At 31.1% G+C, this 23,830-nt stretch overlaps 1 protein-coding gene across 1 annotated transcript; it reads right to left on the bottom strand.

Annotated features, from left to right (window-relative positions):
- Positions 1 to 1,609: 1,609 nt before the first annotated feature.
- On the bottom strand, positions 1,610 to 23,665 carry LOC139528035 (probable DNA double-strand break repair Rad50 ATPase). The gene is made up of 2 exons (XM_071323820.1): positions 23,044 to 23,665; positions 1,610 to 3,362 (listed from the first exon to the last, which is right to left on the bottom strand). The coding sequence occupies exons 1-2, from the start codon at positions 23,066 to 23,068 to the stop codon at positions 1,744 to 1,746; spliced, it is 1,644 nt and encodes a 547-aa protein (XP_071179921.1). The 5' UTR covers positions 23,069 to 23,665; the 3' UTR covers positions 1,610 to 1,743.
- Between the last annotated feature and the right edge of the window lie 165 nt (positions 23,666 to 23,830).

The following is a 23,830-nucleotide window of genomic DNA, read 5'->3' as shown; positions in this document are numbered from 1 at the left end:
GTTATAGGGAAAATTATAGTGACTAGATTAAAAGTTTGAAATGCTAAACATTATCAGCAAGACCAGATCTATTAATCCTCATTTTGACTGTTATCTTGAAAACTATAGGAGCTAGGTAAAAATTGTTAACTGCAAAAGATAAAGATCTATCTACCCCGTTATAAATTATCGACCCTTCAAAACTATATTTAATTGTGCTTTTCAGTTTTGGCTGGGATCTACAAAAAACGCTGGGTTGAACGTGTTAATTTGCAAAAATGACCATCAAGACAAAGAGTAACTAAGAGTATCATGCATATATTTTGAAAACTGGCGATTTGTTTAGCAGGTAGGCGATATACTCACAAGTGTGCCTCTTGTATTTATTTAGAGCTTGACATATTACTGAAATATGAAATGCTGACCTTTGTTTCTTTGGTTTTGTCCATTTAATCTCATTCATAATGGAATTGTATCGAAATGATTGAGTCCTTCTCTTTGTTAACTTAGATACAAAAATCAACTATTGAAAAATTTCATATTTGTCGTGTCGGGGCATTTTATAGCAATCTAAATGGTAAGATTTTTCTCATTGTTAAAGGCCGTACGGTTACCTATGATTTCGTAAATCCACGTCTTTGTATTTTGGTGGGTAGTTGTCTCATTAACAATCTTCCCGCATCTCCTTATTTTTATATACTAGCATTCGCTGAGTAAAGTAAATGTAAAGATGATATTGATTATCGCATTTGCTGTGTACCCATAAACTGTAAGTGGAAACATAATTATTACTTAAGTTAACTTTCAGTTTCTTTTTTTTCGGCCATCTGAACGAATATTTATCGCATAACTCGTGTCGCTATATTTTTTAGTGTCTTGTTTTGCTTAGTGTTCTTGTGATAATCTTTACCTGGAAAACCAATGAGTCAATGCTATATTATAATATTCTGCTCTAATGCACATTCTCAATTTTATTTTTTACAGAGTTTGTCTTTAGTGCCGTGTGGAGGCAGTAGAGTGCCTCCCCGTGCTTCAGGTTTATGCACTTATAATATACCTGATTATGGAGTGTGTGTCCGAGCGAGAACTGCTCTAATGCAAACATGTTTAACCCAGCCGCATTTTTGCGCCTGTCCTAAGTCAGGAGCCTCTGGCCTTTGTTAGTCTTGTATTATTTTAATTTTAGTTTCTTGTGTACAATTTGGAAATTAGTATGGCGTTCATTATCACTGGACTAGTATATATTTGTTTAGGGGCCAGCTGAAGGACGCCTCCGGGTGCGGGAATTTCTCGCTACATTGAAGACCTGTTGGTGACCCTCTGCTGTTGTTTTTTTATTTGGTCGGGTTGTTGTCTCTTTGACACATTCCCCATTTCCATTCTCAATTTTAGTCTTTATAATATGTATAATGTAAATTTCCTGTATATAAAACTTCCTTGGTTACCTAAAATATATGAGTTTAATCTTAAGGAGCCAGCTGAGGACCCCCTCCGGGGGCAAAATGTTCTCGCTGCGTTGAAGATCTATTGATGACATTCGGCTGTTGTCTGCTCTTATTTTGGGTTTTTGTCTCAATGACATATTTCCCATTTCCGTTCTCAATTTTATTAATCTTAAAGTTAAAGGTAATTTAATTTAATTTCATTTTACTATTTAATTATACCTATATTCATATACATATACATATATAAAACATATATACAGCAATGACAAAATCAATTTCATAGATTGTCTAATATGTTCATAAGTAAATCAAGTCCACTTTATTGGCTAGTCTTTCCAAGAGACGAATTTGAAAATGCCGAAAGTGGTCGACCTGGCGGGAAGAATGACACCCTCGACTTCGTTTCCGTTACAGCACGAGGTGACGGATTTGGACTAACAGACAGATCAATCAAGGTTGGAGATAGTAAAATGCTATCCATAGAAGTAGAATACTTTCTTTTCCAAACAGGAGAATTTCCATTGTGAGTTTTTGATCGAAGTAGCAGTGGCATCGGTGGGGGTTTCTTTGGCAACCCAGAAAATGTTGTATTTGTATGATCTATACTTCGTCTTGGCTTCTGTGTATACTTTGGTGGAGTTGTGCTTTCCTTCCACTGTTTGCTTATAACCTTATCGTTAATCGCAAACTGGGCTTTTTCACAGGCTTCTATTCTCGGAAATAGTCTAGAACATCTTGTTATAACGTCATTCAATCTGCTTTGTTCTGCTTGCTTTTTTAGTGATGTAATTTGAGCGCGAATTTCATTTGCGTCACGTGATATAACACCTGGTGCTTGTTTAAGTATTTCATCAATTGACTCTTCTAAGACACACCTACGAGTTTCCGTACTTTCCCTCAGTTCTATTAGCGTTTTTTCTATTGTTGTAGATTCATGGACTACGAGTCGTTCTATAAGCTGTTCGAGTCTTTTGCAGTCGGTTGAAACAATGCCTACTTCTTTTGTAGAATCCCGAACTGATATTCTATAAAGCGCCAGCCTTTCTTCTACCAATTTAACACGTCCTTCTAAATACTGAATTTGAGATCGCATTGATTCAGCTTTGTACATAGAGGCGTCTTTGTTGTTCTGGTCTCCTTGTTGACCTTGTTGCCCTTGAATATTATTCAGTGGTCCCAATAAAGATTGGAGTTCCTTCTGTAACTCACTAGTTGTGCGTTTTTCCATATCTATATTGTATTGAAGCGATGCAATTTGTTCACATTTTGATCTAAACTCTTTTGTTTGATTGTTGAAATCAGTTTTGATTTTCTCCATGTTTGTTTGCAGTTCCGTACATTTTGATTTGTACGCCTCAATCTGACCAAGTAACTCTGCATTAAGTTGCTTAATCTTTTGAAATTCCCGTGTTTTGTCATCCACAGCTAGTTTAACTTTTAGAAGGTCTTTAGCTAGCTTGTCACTGTTTATAACGTTGTCTTGTGATTCATGGAGTCGTTTTATGGCTTCCTCCTGTTCTTCTATAAGTTTCGCCTGTTGTTCTTCCTTTTGTTGATATTCTTCAAGTTCCTTTTGTAAGTTTTGAACTCTTAGTTCAAACAACTTTACCGTACCTTTATTAGATTCATGATCTTCGAGCAAAACAGAATGTCTCTTCTCAAGTTTCTCTCCTCGTTTTTTGTAGACTATAGCTAAGTTTTCATCACTAGATTTGTAGTTTGTAATTATTTCATTTTTGAAAGCAAGTTCTTTTTCTAGTTGTTCTATAGTCTGTTTAAGTTCTTGTATACTAGAGTTGTGAGAAGATTTGAGAGTATTATAGTTAAATAAGAGTTCTTCGTGGTCGTGTAATAGACGATCGCTGATGTAGGTCTTTAGTGACTTTAGTTCATCCTTTGTAAGTTTATTTGCAAGGCGTTTATTTTCCCGGAAGAGAACTGAAAATATAAAAGAAAGATATTTATTGATGAATCGATTACAATTATTTAAAGATTATCACATGACGTTTGCAGACAGGGAGAGTGCAGATAAAGATGAATATAAAGCCGATCAAATAGTTCAATGTGTGAAAGTGATACCACAAAGCTGGTAATTTAGTATAAAGAAAGTTGGACCAATAACCTATCGAGAATCAAACTAACAGTGAGCTATCATATTTTCGGAACTGCGATGTAAGTGTTAAATCTGTACATGATGTCAAAGACTAAAATATAAAATGAGAAAATGCGCTATGATTGCCAATCAGACAACTTTCCATCGGAGTATAAAGGACTCATGCAAAGGCAACTAAACATAACGTTTATCTTGATATTTTAATTAGTTGTTATTTGCTTGGACTATCTGTTAATAACTGCGAGCACTCTCAGATCTCTACTCAGTGTCTTTCGTTGTGTGAATGTATAAGTATCTGTCCAAAACTACTCTGTGAAGTGTTTGACGTTTTTATTAGATGTATTCTATGTGTAGCCATCTGATGGGTTGAACCTGTTTTGTACGGGCTTTGCTCATTGTTGAAGGCCGTATGGTAACCTATATTTGGTAATGTTTGTGTCATTTGGTCTCTTAAGAGAGTTGTCTCATTCACGATCATACCAAATCTTCTTATTTTTATATTAGATACTAGTATATGAATTATATTTTAGGACATTTGTCACATTAGCTATTGATATTGTCAAAATACATAATTTTGAATTAAAGAAGACTTAAACATTTAAAGATTCGAATAGACATCGTTTTCCATTCTGAGAATATTATTGTTACGTAAGTTGATTGGCAAATCCTAACAGTGAGGATGTTTGAAATGAAGTGAAACATGAACATGTTTTATAGAATACAATTAAAGCTTGATTCATTTTCGCAGTGGTTTCTATTGACCGATCAATAATATAAATTATTTGTTATATAAAACATGAATCTGAAACCCATTTCACATAGCGGATATTATAACAGCATTGTGCATTTGACTGTAGACATCACGTTTAGACTTCAACATACAAACATAGAAACAAAAGAATCACCAGAACAAAACATTAACCAAGTCAATAATAAAAATCGTAATTTTTGTACTTTGTGACTTCCGATCTTTTTTGCGTAAATTCATTTCAAACTTTTCAATCTTTTCAATTTTCAATAATGTTTAACGATCATGTTAAGCCATTTTTATATTATCTGGATTAAAAAGAAAATTAAAAACTTTAATTAAAACTCAAGAGTACTTACAATATCAGATTAAACTGACAAAAACAACAATAGATTATGCCATTAATGGCTTGATACAGACATTTCTGGACTTACTGACATATCTAGGTATTTCGTCGAAATTCAAAAGAGCCATTATTTTATTCACCGAAGAATGTGTAAGATGTCATTTGGTATAAGAAAGGCTATTGCACAATAATTATACCACATTATATGTATTTGATAAACAGGAAGTTAATAAATTTTGAATTTGAAAACACGCCAAATGGTTTAACATGCTGACATGAAGATGTATATCACAATTTCAGAAAGCTCTGATTTTTTTCCTGCGAAAAATTAGACCACAATTTCATGTGAAGTTCGAATGGTATCATGATGTAAGCCAGTATAGCTCCTCCTTGGAAACGGGGATATACAATTCATTTGACTGACATACATAGAAAAATATTCTTCAAGGTTATCATACAATATCCGATAAAAAAACCCAATTCTTTCAAAACCAATGCCCGGAAGATATTGTACATTGAAATAACACTATTTTGAAGTAAAAATCTGAGCACAAGGCAAAGAAAATTTAACTAAAAAGTTCTTTATTCTAAAATTATTAAGAATTATTAAAATTGTGATCCAGAAGTAACATGAGTAATTGTTTTATCCTTTATGTTAGGGGAGTTTCTATATAACTCTAATTTAAATTGATTTAAAATTTATAAAAAGTTAAAATGCATTTTTGAATAGCAAGCTTTATCGACAAAAGTTTTAATTGAAATGAGAATAAAAGCCTTTCTCTGATAACATTATTCATTTTAGAGCAATTTTCACAGACATAACAACAGTTTAATAAAAGAAAAGGGAATCAATTACAGCTACATTGTATTACATAACAAAGACGGTAAAACAGCTTAATTAGATTATTTTCACATGGTGTTTTGATCATTTAATTGAAGTTTTAATGCATCTGTCAACAATCGTTATTGGCATTAGAGAATATGAGATAACATAATTTATTTTGTAAAACGTCATCTAGACTGTATAAATGCATATGAAAAGATTTAATTATTTAAACAAGTATGTTCTAGGAAGTTATCTGTAGAAAACTATTTGAATAAAGTTGTTAAACAGTAATATAGAATATGATTACCTAGTGTTGATTTACTAGGAAGTTTTGAATTTTGTCATACTTTTGTTTGCTATGAACTATCCAAATGTTTCCACTCGTGTAGAAGAAACTATAAACACTTACAGAACACTCGATTTCAACCCAGGGTTTTGGCTAATGTCCTTTTGTTTACATTTAGGAAAAAAAACCAAAATTTTCTGTGCTTTTAAATTTATTGGTGGACGATTGTTTGCATGTGTTCGTTTTTTTTTCTTAAACATTGTTATTGTATTTGACATAATTTGTGTACAGTGTCTGTTTACGTTTTTTTTCTAGTTTTAGTCAGCATTTAATTACTTGATGGAAAAGATAGTTGACAGGATACAGATGCCGATTTATCATTTTGCTTATTTGTTCGGTCATTAGGAAATCTTATCATTAAAAACAAATCTGCTGTTATGGTTTCTAGGACACGAATATTTTATGTTTTTAAGGAAAAAAGTCATTGATTTTGATATCATTAAAAGATTTACAGGTAAATACCACATAAGAAGGGCTTGTAAATTAATAGGTTACATGGAAACTTTCTTTCCTGTTGTAATATTCTAGATTGTTAATGACTACTATAATGAGTAACCCGAATAGAAGTAATCCTTGCAAAGAAATGCAATAAGTCATCATATTAAATGTAGCACGCATGTACATGTTTAGTTTTACTTTCTAATTTTCTCTAAAAATTTATAACTCAATCATACAAAAAAGTATAATCAAAATACCGAGCTCCAAGATTAATTCAAGAAGGATAAACCTATATACAAACTCGCAAAATTAAACGTTGCATTTGATCAAACATTGGAAGGAATGGAAAACAACTGTCATATATTTACCCGATTTGCACATACATGGGGCATATATCACATTGAAGAATTTGTGTTTCAGGTTAGGAATAATCACAAGCACACCAGGACGAAATGTTGTTTGGAATGTGATCAATATGGATATTAATTTGTATTCTAAACACGAGACGAGCCATATTTTTAATGTGCTTTATATACATACTTAGATCACAAGGTAGAACTGTAACAGTCCACAACAGTATATGTCACCTTACCAGCACCTATAATGCAGACACAGAGCCGAACAGTCATTGCTCTAACTATTAACTAATATAGTGTATTGTTGAAAAACATTCCATACAAAATTTCAAGACTTTGGTTTGACCCAGTCTTTAATAAATACCGTGTTCTTCCATTTACTATGATAGCACACTATCATGAACCCATTTCTGTTGTTTCTACCAAAAGGAAATAAATGTATATGTCCCTATAGACAAGATGTCTTATTAAATATAGACTATTTAAAGATCGGATCTCATGAGACCAACGTAACTTATGTATAAATAATATTCAGTCTATTGATTAAAACACAAAGCCATGCTGAGGTAATCAAGGTTGAAATTGAAAATTGAAAATAGAATAACTTTGTAATATGATTTCTCTGAGGTAGTTTTAATTAATTATAAACTAATCTATCATTATACAAATCATTAACTAATGCCTTAACAAGCTATTCTGGTATTTTATTTTTCATCGTTGAATTCATAACTATCTCATAGCAATTACAATTGCTTCTGAGCACTGAAAAACCAGCAGGTTACTTACTTCTGAAATAACCATGACCTGTATTGATTTTAAGTTAAAATACACATTTTATGGTGATGTATATCATTTAATAAAGGTTTTTAAAATTACTTCTAAGAATACAATATTAAATTGCATAAACTTTAAAAAGTTTTAAACCAATCACTTATCCGCTACCGGTGTTTCGAACTACTTGATGTACATGTCCAATCTATCTGTAAATTATAAACGTTTCATTCAAAGTATGGTGCTTAAAAATTTACACATAAGAAAACAAAAAGAAGTTTTATTGTTTATATATTTGCTGATATTCTAATATATATATTTAGTAGTAAGTTTTTTCAATTTCAACCAAAAAATATCCGACCAGTAGTTAAAAACAAAAACAAAACTTTCCTCTTCGGTCAATCTGAATCGTTATCGTGTCTATAACTATAATTAGTATGTACAGTGTTATAGCCTCCGCAAAGTGCCTGATTTTTTCATGTTTTTAATATATAAATACATGTGGTATAACTAGCTGTAGACAACCCAACCGAACTATAGTATTTGAATTAATCCGAAAAAGCCTGTTGAATCTGATTGTAAACTAAATAACTTTTTTTGTGATTAAAAATATCTGTAATCCCTTCCCGGTAAGTTATCTATCCTTTGGTATTTTCATTATCCGTAAATTTTATATATTGCATCGATTATGTTATGCTACGTATTTACGTAGCTTACTGTGGTGTTATAAGATTAACCTACATTGACACGAAAACACACAAAATACAAAATATTTCTATTTTTGTCGTTTTCAAGAAGCGAAAATCGGATTTATAAATGTGATTTAATTTGATTATTTAGTTTACGGAATAACAGAAATGTTCAATGAAAACAAATATTCCACTTATCCAACGCAACATGTAGAAGTTATTAAAAAGTAAAATTACAAAAGTACTTAACTTTGAGGAAAATGAAAGTCCCTAATCAAATGTCAAAACCAAAAGTTCAAACACCTCATACAAATGGATTACAACTGTCATATTCCTGGCGTGAACAGGCATTTTATTAGATTATTTGATTATTTAGTTTTTAATCTGAGAAGCTATGTTCATTTTTTTTTAATACAGTTTTTTTTACAAATTCATTATGATTCACGTATGTTGTTTTAGCCCATACATTTTTCGGTGGAAAGAAGGATAGGTTTAGTTTACTGATGTTGAAGTAATAACGACGGAAATAATGATGAAAAACATATCAGTTAAAAGGTAGAACAGAAATAACGAACTTGAGGCAGATTAATAAAACGCAAAGTCTAATCATACTAACAAACTCAAACACTATCAATCATGGAACAAGTGCAAACTTGCCATATTCTTAACTTGGTAAAGGCCTTGTCTGCGAGGGTTAAACAATGGGGGGGGGGGGGGGGGTAACTTAGTTTTAAAGCGTGAGAAACCCAAAACATTTGATAATTTCATTAAACAGCCAACATAAGCTTTTAACAATGAGGTAGTGTTTTATCAACGAACATGCTACAATTAGAAAAAAAATTCATCTGTCAGTTAACATTCGGTTTATATAATCGAACCAACGACATCTGCTGAAATTGTTTTATACCTCTCTGATTACACTTGTCAAATTTAAAATAGAATAAGATTGAAAATGGAAATTGAAAATGTGTTAGAGAGCGAACAACCCGACCTCAATAAACTAGCCAAATACCACTAAGCAGTCTTGAACACAGCGAGAATATCTAGCACCCGAAGCCGGGCTGAAGCTGGCTCCTTAACGAAAACAATTACAATTTCAACAAAATGGACGTCACAATTAACTCCCAAACATATAAAAGGCTACATATAATGAATGCTTATGATCTAGTTTTGGCTCACATCATCAGTTAGGTGATTAGTCAGCACTTCGGTGTTGACATGAATATCAATTATGTGGTCATTTTCATAAATTTCCTGAATATAAAACTTTGAATTTTTGAAAAACTCAGGATTTTCTTATCCCAGGAATAGATTACCTTAGCCGTATTTGGCACAACTTTTGGAATTTTGGATCCTCAATGCTCTTCAACTTCGTACTTGTTTGGCTTTATAAATATTTTGATATGAGCGTCACTGATGAGTCTTATGTAGACGAAACGCGCGTCTGGCGTACTAAATTATAATCCTGGTACCTTTGATAAAATTGAGAATGGAAATGGGGAATGTGTCAAAGAGACAACAACCCGACCAAATAAAAAACAACAGCAGAGGGTCACCAGCGTCACTAATGAGTCTTATGTAGACGAAACGCGCGTCTGGCGTACTAAATTATAATCCTGGTACCTTTGATAACTATAGGTAATGTGTTACAAAATGATGTTTGTTCTGAATCTCTGCTGTAAAAAAACAAATTTGGCTTCAATATCTTATGAAAATCTCAAAGACACATTAATATACTATTACCAATGTTATTTCAACTGATCGGGCGGAGCTTACGTTTTAATTTGCATAAGGACAGTCTATTTGAAGATGTGTGTGATAAGGATGATTGCCGTTATAATTATAACTGATTTCTAATCACCTATCAGTGTCATCAAAGGAATTTACAAAAGAATGACTGGACACTTCATTGACGAGTTTATTCTAAAACACCTTTCTATAGATGAACTGGTTTATTATGAACGAACCGGTTAAACTCCGCCCAGTCATGTAAAATAAATTGAGTAATACCTTGTAATAAACAGTTAACCAACTTATTTTCGCGAATAATTTATTTTGCGTTTAGCTCTTACTTACCAATTTCGCTACGATTTAATTTCTCGATTTTCAAACTTTCTGTTTGTAGTTAAATAAGGAAACTTACTAGTGTTACATATTTGCGACAATTCATATTTACTTAAGTTTTCTAATCGCAAAAGTTGCAAAAAAAAATCGCTCGTAGAAATTGGTTGGTTATAGAGTATTGTTCTATTGACTCACAAATATTGATTTAGAAGTTATATATGAAAATAATTTAGAAATATTACGGATGTTAATGGGATTATCCTGTATTCCACTGACTGTGCGACATTTGGCCTACTACTTAAAATACAATTTATAGCCATGGTAGCTTTTCATCTCAACCATTATGTTACATAATCCGTGACATTTGTATTAACCTTAGATCACTAGGAAGACTATATTTTACAAGTATATAAATAACGTATGAAGTACAAGGTATATTTAAAGTATTAATCATTAAAAATATTTATTGTATACCATAAAATATATATGGGAAAGCAGGAAAAAGTTAATAATACTAAATTTACTATCAACCATATTTCTTATAAGTCATTATATTATATAATACGTTCTAAAATATAAATGAACAAATACAGCTACGGTGAATGATATATCTACAGACAGACATATAACAAGGGTTTATCTCCCGCAAATCATTATATAATCTCAGAAGATACTATTTTGTATTCGTACGTTATACATGTTAAAGGTTGCAACTAAATCGTCCAAAAATGAGTGAGATTTAATTGTTAACTTTATGCGATTTCTGCGAATTACTGACAGGGAAATTTAGTTGTTCAACATGTATATTCAATCTCGACCTTTCCCATTTCGAGGTTGAGATTTCTCAGTTCCAGATTGTCATCTCTCACATCTTACTTGACATTTGTCACATCTTACTTGACATTTTTCAGCTCTTACTTGACATTTGTCAGCCCTTACCTGACATTTGTCAGCTCTTACCTGACATTTATCAGCTCTTACTTGACATTTGTCAGCTCTTACTTGACATTTGTCAGCTCTTACTTGACATTTGTCAGCTCTTACTTGACATTTGTCAGCTCCAATGTGATCATTCTTAGTTCACGTTGACTTTTCTCCTTTTTTTCACATCTCAGTTGACATTTTTCACTTCCAACTTGACAAATTTCAGTTCTAGTTTCATAATTCACAGTCTAAGTAAACATTTCTCATGTCTAAGTTTACATTACTCAGTCTTAAATTTGTATTTCTGTCTCTTTCGTACGATCTTAGTATGTGTTTAATTCAGTTTCAATAAACCATGGAAAGCTATATAACCAATGCAACTTACAAAATGGAAGACAAGACTATAACGTAAACCTAACTTAGGTGAGATGGTATATGTATATTTCGGTGTAGGCTTAACCTATAACAAATACCTTTTTTGAACTCAATTTTTTTTTTTGTGCTTGTTTTTTGGAGTTTTTTTTATTCGAGTGTATTACTACACTTACATGCACTAGCACATACGCGTGTACATGAGGACCAAATAAGGGCAACAGTATTATTCCACTGTTCAAAAGTCATAAATCGTTTGAGAGAAAGCAAATCCGGGTAACACACTAAAAACAAGGGAAACACATCAAATATAAGAGAAATAACAACAGAAAAAAACAGGAACACTAAAGTGCATCAAAAGCAAACGCCAACATACATAGAAACAAACTATTTGATTAGAACTGCCATATTCCTAACTTGGTACAGGACAAACATTCAGCTTTAGTTATTTAAACTACAAAGCACAAAGTAAAAGTAATAATATTCTGATATCCCAAAACGGTGTGTACATTTTGTACCATACAAACACAGACACATAGTCATTCTTTAACGTTAATCATAAATATCTAGTTATTCGGATCCTTTGAGGTTTATAAAATGCAAAGAGCTAAAATGTTTATCAATATGCATACAACATCTTCTTTAAGTATTTGAAGTTAGTATTTTGAAGTTTTTATTTGATCTGTCGATTAAAAGATATTTAACAGGCGGAACAATGCCTTTAAATAGACATCAATACAAACAATTTGCATTCGAAAATAAATAATTAAATATTTACAGAAGGGGCAATATCAAACAACTTTTTTTTTACAGTTAAACAGTTAGCTCTTTATTTATTCAAATATCTAATTTGAATCACGTGAAAAATTCTAAAGTAACTCCATACCAAACTGTTTATGAATTTAAAGATGTTAGAAAATGAAATGAATATCCTTGTATGTGGTAAATTAGGAATATTTAACCAAAACTCGCTAATAATCAAGCTACGTTTAGCTTTCATGTGATTGAAATATTCATTTTTTTTATATTTTATTACAGAACAAATTCTATATGATAAGCACCGAAATTTAAAATTGAGTTATAACTAGTATTTCTGTTTGCCCCTCAACTGTGCAGAAGGATATTTTGTGTCAATTATTCTATGAGGTACAATTTCATAGAAATTGACAAAATCTGGAGAAACGAGTCCTAATTAGAATATACTAATATTTCAATATATCATGAGTTTCATCACTAACTTAATCGTTCAGTTACCTGAGATGGGTTTTTTAACTGACACTGTTAATATAAACTGATAAAAAGGTAAAGCTATAAATATATATTGATGGCTGATGAAAAGTGTCGATTGACCAATTACATTTTGTCACCATACAACTTGTAATATGAACATTTATCACCTTTAAATGTTTTAATGCAAACTGATAACCACGTCCTAATTGTCACACATACTTGATAATGAATTGTCATACTGCAACAGTTTATCAATAATTGTAACTGTCATCGTGATAATAGAAAAAAATACTATTATAGAAGCAACATATCATTTAACGTTTATCAGTACAATAATGAGAATTTTCTATGGAGAATTTGATAAAATTCCTTGTCTTCGAATGACTGTATTTACATACTCATCTTTACTAAAAAGGAGTAATATGAGGATAAAAGTAATTGCTAAAACAATATTTGACAGTTGACAGTACCACAGGTCAAACAAACAAATACCCAATTAACAAAGGGATGAATATGGTATATGTATTCACACAAATCCCATGCGTCCACAGCTAAATGAACAGTGATTGAAGAAAATCACTGCAAAGATACAATGATAAATTGATGGAACTCTCGTGTTTTAAAATTTTGAAAAAAAGAAAATATTCGTATTGTTATCTTCTCAACACAACTGTAAAAATTCAATAGTAGTTTTACAAGTGCAAACAAACGTTTTATCTCACATAAAGCTGCCAGAAATCCAAAGCTTAACCGACATTATGTTTCTACCCAATTTCTAATAAAATAATGAGGTTCATTCAATATCTTGAATACTTAATTGATATAAAGCAGCAACACAAGGAATGCAGGAACCACCAATATTTAAAAAAAGAAAATGTCCATAGATTTAGTAAAATTAACTATGAAATAACATTAGTATAAATATCTGAATAAATAAATTACTGAACATTCTCCCGACCATTTTGTGGTAAATTGAACAAGGGAACTTGATGGAATGCTGCACATAAAATTTTGTTGTTAAACAGAAATTTGTGCAAAAATAAAAATAAATTGAATGTTAAAAAAATCAAAAGAAAAACATCGGAGTATTTTTTTTATACAAACATCCTCCTATGCACTAACATAGAGAAAAGAGTAAAAACAGCTGTGTCATACGGAATAATTCACAGATCGTATCACCTTTCTCTTGGGGAAAACTATATCTAAACTATACCCGTTGGATAAATTGTTAATTGTTTGAATGCATTGTATTCAAGATAGTATAAAAAACGTGGTTCAGGAGATAAAGTATAGTTACGGAAGAAAGGGTATGTTCATAGTGAAAAGAGTCAAGTTTATTTACATTTAATTTCTCAATACATTTAATGTCTAAACTAATGTTCGGTGATATTACGATTACATACCATATTTCTGTTATCTAAGATGATAATTTGTTATGACAATTAATGCCCCAACACGTTCCAGCATCCTTTTATATTGGTATATGACTACATTGTTCACTAATATTTTTCACAACGTATGTGACGTATGTGAACGCACTACAGTGGTCTTCTTTATATTTTATATTTACTGATTTGAAGTTATGAAGATATACCAATGCGTATAAATATTAAAATACAAATACAAATATTTATTGGCACAAACTCATTAACAATAAATGGTTAAGACCTATGGCATTACATATAACTATAATAATTGACATGGTAGAATGAAAGGTTCCATGATAACATATCATGCTATTATGAAAAGTTGCAAAATGATGTATCATATAAGATCACTATTTCTTATATTTAGACACTCTGATATTAAAGAGGAAGACAGTCTAAGTAATAATGCTGAGCTATTATTAACCAATAGAGATATTTTTTCATCAACAGTAATGTTACGCTGTATTTGCTAATATTTCTCGCTTTGAGGTAAATCTATTACATTTTGATAAGAAAATTAAAAGGTTTAGCAAAGGTATCGAACTCAAAGGTGAATTCAAAATGGGACGTCTATTAAAACTTACAAAATCAACGCTAGACTATATCAACCAAGGGTACAAATGGCAAACAACTGTCACTATTTTGTTCTCTATGCAATTTTTCAAAATATAAAAAAAAATCCTTATAATAAACTATACGTTAGAGGATTGAATTATTTTGAAAGTTCAGCTAAAGATACTGAGGACTAGGAAAAGTTTGATGATTTAAGGACCGTTCCAAATAAATGTTTTTCTATAGCTGGACGATTTTCCATACTTTAAAACATCAATACCGCATTTAAAGGTCAAATCAAGATAACACTAAAAGAGTTTGATAATCGGAACGAATTTTTAGGAGAGAAAAACATCATATACTTTAAGCACACACGTATAATATACTTGAATAAATAGGCCAATAAGATTTAATTTTAGGACAGTTTCACCTTCAAAATTAACAATCTAAGTATAGGTAAATCTTTGTATTAAAAAATTCAAAATAAGTGTATTGCTAAAATCTAATACAACGGTGTAAAGCTGAACAAATATTTCAAATTGAAAACTCTTTGTGACATTTTCCGAATAGTAGCATAAATATATATGTGGAACCCACATTATTTTATTTTTCTCAACAAAGGAAATTTTTGATATATGCATATACATACGGTGGTGTGTATTTTGGTTTATAGTTTACTTTCGAAAATAAAACACCGAAACATAAGAATTGATTGTTTTCTTGTTTTGTTTTTCTGTAATCATGAAATTTTAAAAAAATATGAATTGCCTTTTTACATATTTTTTTTTCAAATAAAGAAGGCAATTACGATTTTTTTCTATGTCGTCGTCTGTTAAAAGTCCAAGTTAGCAAAGAAATCCTGACAAGAAACACAAATTCCGGAACATGATATTACAATGTATGACATTTGTACTCCATATGCACTACTGCAATAATGTTGCGACAAAGCTATAATGTATGTTAAAATTGAGACCAGTTTGTGGTACGGTAAATTTCTTTTCTTAAACAATATCAACCGTAAGTGCTAAGGTGTTTCACTCTATATGTAGGCGTATATCTAGGTATGCGTCTTATCTGGTGTATATATGGTGATGGTTCCCATAGAATGAGATAGACGCAATATGGTACTTAAACCAAAAATTATTCAGGTAACGAAAATTGTCTCTCTGACAAATGTGACTGTTAAAAGTTTAAATGCTTATATATTGAATTAGATTATCACACTCTTTGCTCGCATTCATATCGAAAGGATGTACGAATATGTCTTAAATTCAAATTTACCTAAAATACTCATATTACATACATGTATCACATAACCAGAAATCTCTAAATCATTGAATATTAGACCAACTGTGCATAACTGTATAATAGATTACAATTTAATTTATTATATGGCTTATAAAAGTTTGATAAGGTTGTGTCATGTGGGAAATTCTATTTACAACTGCATAAATTTGACATTGATTTTTCTTATGCAATAAATATAAATTTGAACTGAAAACGTATATAGAAAATGTATTCAATGTAGTATTTAGGTAGTTTAAGCTCCCCATATATAAATAATATCAATAGGTATATCAAAGCAATTATAGCATTTTATAGTGCAGTAATTTTTGGGTATAGCAAATACATATGGTAACATGTTTGAAGGGTGTATGCCTGTACCAAGTCAGGAATATGACAGTTCTTATACATTCGTTTGATGTGTTTGAGCTTTTGGTTTTGCCAGTTGATAAGGGACTTTCCTTTTTGAATTTTCCTCGGAGTTCAGTATTTTTGTGATTGTACATTTTTCTTATCTTATTCATATTCCATGAAATAAGTTTGATTCTATTCAGCGTAAGAAAACTACACTTGAACTATGTGGTGTATGGATTACAAAGATTAAAACATGATGACAATTGATAGCGTCTTTCCTTTTCCCATAAAGGCAAAATTTGTATATAAAAGTAGCTCTTTTCTTTTGTTTGAATACAATTGGAATTGTTTTGATTTGTTATATAACAAAACATTAGAACAGTTGTGCCACTTTGAGTTAAAGTTAAAAAAAAATAAGGTATTTATTAATGTATGATTTCTTTATTGTCAATATCTATTTTTAACAATATCTGTCTTTTTAACATCTCTAATTTGTACATATTTACTTATGATTTACATAATATCGTTTATTATTGCATTTACCATAACGATTTGTCAATAGTTTTATGTTCAAAAGTATGTTAATGTTTTGCCTTTTTTTACCACTAAGATTTTATTTAAATTGTTGATAAAAGATAAATGACAAACGATCACCTTTCAAATGAAAAATTATATCAGTGCACATTTAAAGATTTATACCTCTGTGCAAACCGCGAACATAATAAAATAGAATTTAAACGAAATAATTAAACTTCAAGTTGAGTTCTTTCATGTACATGCAAAATATTGCAGGTTATTTCTTTATCATATTTATACAATATATACTTTAAAGAAATCGTTTAATACTACACTATCCCCTACAGTATTTACAGTTTTGTTGATAAGAAAATCACCTTCATGACTTAATATCTTTGGATCGAAAACTAAATTCTTCTAGCTTAAATATATTGAAATGAATAGATACGCAAAATTAAAAAGAAGCGAAACTAACACATCATTCAAGAAAAGAAGATTTTAGAAAATCACATATCCGTCATTCTTTCCCTTAGTATTAACTTAAAAAAGACGATAAAAATCTCCGATCTTTAATCTATTAAAGCGATTTAGATACCGGAATAGTTGTCTGATCTGTATATGTACTGTAACTGATTGTGTCATATTTCCGATTTAATTACACCTTAATATGTAAGAATCCTGGATTTTGATTGGTTGATAGCTAGTGTATTTTTCACCAATTTACTGTTATCAAATGAATACCGTTCATTTTTTAACGCCGCCGTGGTATTTGCCAAAAGGATATGCCTTTTAAACCCTCTCTGCCGTGGTATTTGCCAAAAAATACTCTATCCGACTGGACGCTTGTAACGTCACGATCATCAATGCGTTTTGGAACATTACAGCTTTTACATTAATGCTAGCAAGACAAATCTTTGTTTGGCTTGCTTGCTTTGCTTGTATCAATGTTTGCTCAAGCATGGCAATTAAGATAGGCGGGGCTTCAGCTTGTTTACATCATACTTAAATTTTATTGGCCGTTATGTTTGAGGTTAAGGACACTAAATTTTAAAACATCACAGGATGACAAATATAAAGCGCAATCGCAGAAATGGAAGCCAAAAATTTGTATTTTTTTTTCTCGATGATATGCATTTTTATCATCCAACTTAAAAGGCTGTCGTCAAGTACTTTTTGTAAAACAAAATAGCTATTCGAACACACCTTCTCTGATTTTGTGATTCATAACATAGGTATTTTATTTGGCCCATATATTTCATCTTTTAGTACTGTGATTTGTTTATGTTATAAAGTCAACCTGTAGCTTTGCTATATAAAAATGATAGAATCTGAAGCGAGATGATGTATCAAATGTTCTTGCTTTGTACGTTTTCAAGACAAAATATTCATATCAAACGTGACGGTACCCAAATTGCACCTATTTTGACAGTTTTTTCACCTACGTTTTTTTATGATAAAGACAAAAATTTCCATTCTGTGTTTATTTTGTAGCCGTATCCTTCTTTTTTATAGAAGACCACCAATTTCATTTTTAATCCATATGGAATCATAGAAAAATTGGTCTAAACTGACCTCCAAACCATCAATGATTCTGAAATGAAGAGTACCCAAATTGCACCCATGCTTAAATTCGCACTGTCAAAATTCTAATAACAGAGCTTTTGTTTAATTTCTTCAAATATTTTGAACAATTGGATATTAGTCCATGCTTACTCTTTATTTTTTTTTAAATGGATACTTGTAACATATTGTATTTGATCATTTTAAAAAGATGACGTTTTGATGACGTCGCATGGCGACGTTTCAGTACATTTTGCTTTTTTAGTAAACACTTCACCTGTTGATAAATACTGTGAACGTTTTGTGCATATCTAAATAGTTTTACCTATGTTGAAAGATGTGCATAGTATAAAATCATAAAAATACAAATTGTTTACGGTCTCTAGGAAATCTTGTTAGATTATTTTTACTATTTTGGCTTAATAGGTGCAATGTGGGTACTCGGTGCAATTTGGGTACCGTTACGTTAGCAAAACTACAGGTTGACTTTATAACATAAACAAATCACAGTACTAAAAGATGAAATATATGGGCCAAATAAAATACCTATGTTATGAATCACAAAATCAGAGTAGGTGTGTTCGAATAGCTATGTTGTTTTACTAAAAGTACTTGACGCCAGTCTTTTAAGTTGGATGATGAAAATGCATATCTTCGAGAGAAAAAACAATTTTTTGGCTTCCATTTCTACGATTGCGCTTTATATTTTTCATCCTGTAATGTGACAAAATTTAGTGTCCTTAACCTCAAACATAACGGCCAATAAAATTTAAGTATGATGTATACAGCTGAAGCCCCGCCTATCTTAATTGTCATGCTTGAGCAAACATTGATACAAGCAAAGCAAGCAAGCCAAACAAAGATTTGTCTTGCTAGCATTAATGTAAAAGCTGTAACATTCGGTGTAATTAAACAGATATAGCATGTTATTGAGGGGTATTTGCGAAAAATACCAGTCTTGAGAATGAATTTCCCTCGCCTTACGGCTCGTCAAATTTAACATTCTCTCGACTGGTATTTTTCGCAAATACCCCTCCTTAACATGATATATCTGTTTAGTAACATTTTTAATAAATGTAAATTTGTACCGTAGGTGATGCATGCTCAGCAAGAAACGTTTACTTTGTCGATGGAACCATTATCGTTCCATTTGTATTTCCTGTGTGTTACCTTGATTTGTTTTTTTCTAATCGATTGACAAGATTTGAACGAACATCGATATATACAATATTAGGTCAATGAAAGAAAAATCAACTTTTTTGTATGAGGCCGAAAAACTGGGGAAGGGCGAGGTTCTACCGAGTACAAAAAAGTTTATATTTTATGACATTGACTTAATATTGGTTTTATACTGCAACTTAAACTAATACATTTATAGGTTATTAAATCATAACACAAATGTCAAATTTATTTTCATCCCTTAATGAACCCCTGATTGGGGAGAAAGTGTTCCATGATGAAATTGACATTATACAAAATATAGCTATGCTACTATATTTAGGAAATAAACACAACTAGTTGCAGTATAAAAACTAGTGTCGCGTTATCAGACTTTTTTTTTTTATAATTTGTTCAATTATCATAGATATATGGAAATGATATTTGCCTATTTAATGTTCCTTAAAAAGACGTGTTAGTTTTGTTAAGATATATTTAATGAAACAGCTGTCTATGTCAAATGTTGATCAACTCTAACTTGGTACTGAATTGACGTAATGTTGCCGTCTTATCAGTGGCGGATCCAGGGGGGGGGGGGGGTTCCGGGGGTGCGCACCCCCCTTTATTTTTGCCGATCAATGCATTTGTATCGGGACATATGTTTTGCACCCCCCCCCCCCCCCCTTTGCCCTGGGTGCCCTGGGTTAGCACCTCCCCCTTTCGAAAATTCCTGCATCCGCCCCTGCTTATTGTTGTATCCCCCGCATCTACTTGTATATTAATATTGAAAAATAGCAAGACGAGGTTGGTAAATCAAGGAAAATTAAAATATCAAGACTCCAATGGACAATATATTTACTACTAAGATAAACCGCTGAAGATTTATCAGTAAAAACACATGTTAGCAACTGATTTCGTTCCACGTGCACAACACGGGTTTCTGGTATAGATAGTCCAGTGGTTGTACCTTTAAAGATGTTTGAAGACGTTATTTGTATCTATAACGCATGTATATAAATACAAATTAGCCTCATGATGTCGAAAGGCAAAGCATATCATATACTATCAGAATAATCATCATCGGGTATGCATACTTGAAGAGGTGGATTGTGAAATGGTGGGGTTGTTTTTTCTTATAAATAAATAAATACCCTTAGGTTATGACCACAGGCACTTGTTTCTATCCATGTGAAGACCAACCATCAATCACCAATTTAACCTGTGGTAATGACGTTTAATGGCACAAAAAGGCATATTCGGTCACAAGACAACACTGATATAAATTGATTTTAAGAGCCCTTGAATTACATATTTTGATTGTCATGTAGTGTAATATGAGTTTGTTTAGTGTCTTTTTCATGGGATAACAGTATTCCTGTATAACGTGTTACAAATAAACTTATTTCAAGCATATTTTATTTACGATGTTAATTCCAACATAATCAGTGTCACAATTATTTTAGGTGTTTTCCCCATCGAATGGTAAAATTTCATACGTTTCCCTTTTTAACCTACATAGACTTTTATTCAGTAAAGTAATTGATTTAATATTATGTCATGATTGTATTGTGTAAACTGACTACAGAAATAAGATACCCAAACACAAGTTAAGCAACAACAATAATATTTACACCGTTTCGTGGTTAAATTTATCTATCAGATCGTATCGCCCTCTCTTGGGGATAACTGTTAAAAAGTGATAGCATCCTACAAAATACTTTATTGTTAATACCCATGTAATGATGGAGCCTAATATAAAAGTAATATAAACCAACAATTACTCAATAGAAAAAAAAAATAGTCACGGTATGGAGGGTCTGAATGTGGACCCAAAGTTGGATAATCTAATTGAAATTATCAAAATACGAAAGTGCAATCAGTTTATCAAAGTGAAAAATCCTTTACATTTTCTTGCAATTGAAATTATAAAGAGTCTTTCTTTTGATGTGCATTGTTAGCTTGTATTTCAGATAAGAAATTCGTCGTATTCCGCCATAAGTTCCATTCATATATATATTACGCGTATTGATATAAGTACAAAAGAGCCGCATCTACATTGACAAACCAGACACCAAGGGGTAGTTTATTAGGAATTTGATAGCCTTTTGTATAAATTAAAAAATACTTACATCGTAAACTCAATAATATATTGCATGTTTACACTGTGTAAACAGAACAACGGGTCTTTATTCAATGCAAACAATAAATAACAGAAAAAGGTTATCCCTACATCTAATTCTAGCGTTTTACAAGTTTTAAAAAAAACTTTTCAAATTTATGTAATTGAAATTACTGAAATGTTGATCACGCAGAATGAACTTCTACCGTGTTTAGATATCGTAACATATATATAAAACTGACATCTAAGTTGCAATAAATTACTGCTTTAAAAAATATATTTTAAAATTTTCATTTATTTTAAATCAACTCTTTACTTGCACTTATGATAAGTTGCCTACTGTTATAGTAGTTGGGACAAAAATACCAGAGGAACATTCAAGCTCATAGATCAAACAGACTTCGATTTCAACTTCACCATTTGGAACTCTAGGTTTAATAGCTTCCTTGTGAGCAGCAACCCTGTATCAAGGAAATTATGATAGGAAATACAAGCCCGTGAATATCGTATAAATTGAGTGAGATATATACTCCGTATGTAGGCGCTGCTGGAATGTTGCTTCATAGAAATTGAAAGTTCACAATTAGGAAGCTGAAATCATCTCTTTTGTCGTAAAGTTTTGTTTTTAAAACCGACTCTCATTGTCAATTTCTTGTGAATCTCCCAAACGTTTAATGTTATTGGCTTCCCAAACTGTTAGTCCCATACGTAGATACATGTATTATTTTAGGAGCACGTTTCGTGCAAATAGTATCGTACATAAGTAAATGTAAACGAAACGTGATTTAAAAAAAAATATTACATTGAAAGGATGACGGAAATAAACAAACGATAAGACAGTACAACACAACCCGACACACGCACACACACACATTGATACATACTAGCATTTTTCAAAAATTTAATCATGCTAAAGAAAAAAGCATTTAAATGCAAGTTACAAACTAAGATTAGTTTGAATTTAAAAAGAGGTAAATGTATATATCTCTCTTTTTTCATTCAAAAAAATCAACTTAGGACGCTTTTCACCATTTTTTCCTTGGACTTTATTCTTTATTGCTTTTTGTAACAACAACTATGTTTTTTTTTTTTACACTTTTTATTCTCTTTTCCCTTTTTTGCAAAATCGAGGTAGCTTATTAGCAATTGTTTGTGCCACTCACAATTGTTCAATAAAAGGGAAATTATGAATATAACTATAATATTGGACTACTTGATATTAGTATGGTGAACGTTTCCCATCTGTAAATGATAATTATTTACAAAAGATATTAGTATGATTAATAAATACTATCATTAATTTATTTTGATATTTTTTTCTCACTTATATATATAGCTATATATCAAATTGAATATCTTCGAATATCAAAGTAAGCTTAAAATTTAAAATTTTAATAAGAAGTTTTAATTGAAAAGAATCACTTACCTTCGATTCCTGGTAGCCCGTTCATGTTTGTCAGAAAAATGAACAAATTTGAAATTGAAAGCTTTATAAATCAATCAGTCAAAATTTCCCTCACATCTTTTCACGTGTGCTTTTCTCTCTATTCATAAACGTCTTATTTGATGATTATCGCATTGACAGTCTTTCATCCGTTATGAAATCTCCAAAACATTTAATAATTCTTTTAACAAGTTTTCTGTATATATAATCATTCTTTTATCTAGCCTCTGTATCGAATCTTATATCTACAGTAGCGTGATCAGCCAAGCCTCAGTTTGTCGCATTCAAGTAATATTACTGTTTATATCATTCTCACCTGGGTGTGTATTGGGTATTATTGCAGGTGTCATTCATCACAATACACATTTTAATATCTCTTTTTAGTTGACAGATGATATGAGAACTGGGAAGTTAAAATCTCGTATCCAATCATTCCATTTTTTTGTAATCTGAATGCAAATTGATTAATAATAGATTTTTTTTTACTTAACTTTAAAATAGATTTTAATAATGGTATAATAAATTTCTTTTCTTTCGAGGATGATATATAACGTCAGTCGCTCTTAGGGTGTGCTAACTAGGAAGTTATCTTATATTTAAATCCACATTTCTGGTTAACTAATTTGCATATATGAAATACTGTATTATGTAATACATCCTTGCGTTTATGGTCATAAAAAATGAAATTCTAGTTCATGATCAAATAAAAATATACTGATGAATGCCTTTATAAAACTTTTGTTAATGGATTTCCGAAACGGTCCAGGGA

The sequence above is a fragment of the Mytilus edulis genome, chromosome 6 (assembly GCF_963676685.1).
Source record: "Mytilus edulis chromosome 6, xbMytEdul2.2, whole genome shotgun sequence".
Classification (NCBI taxonomy): Eukaryota; Metazoa; Mollusca; class Bivalvia; order Mytilida; family Mytilidae; genus Mytilus; species Mytilus edulis.
Note: the sequence above shows the minus strand (reverse complement) of the source record. Positions and strands in the feature narration are given on the sequence as shown.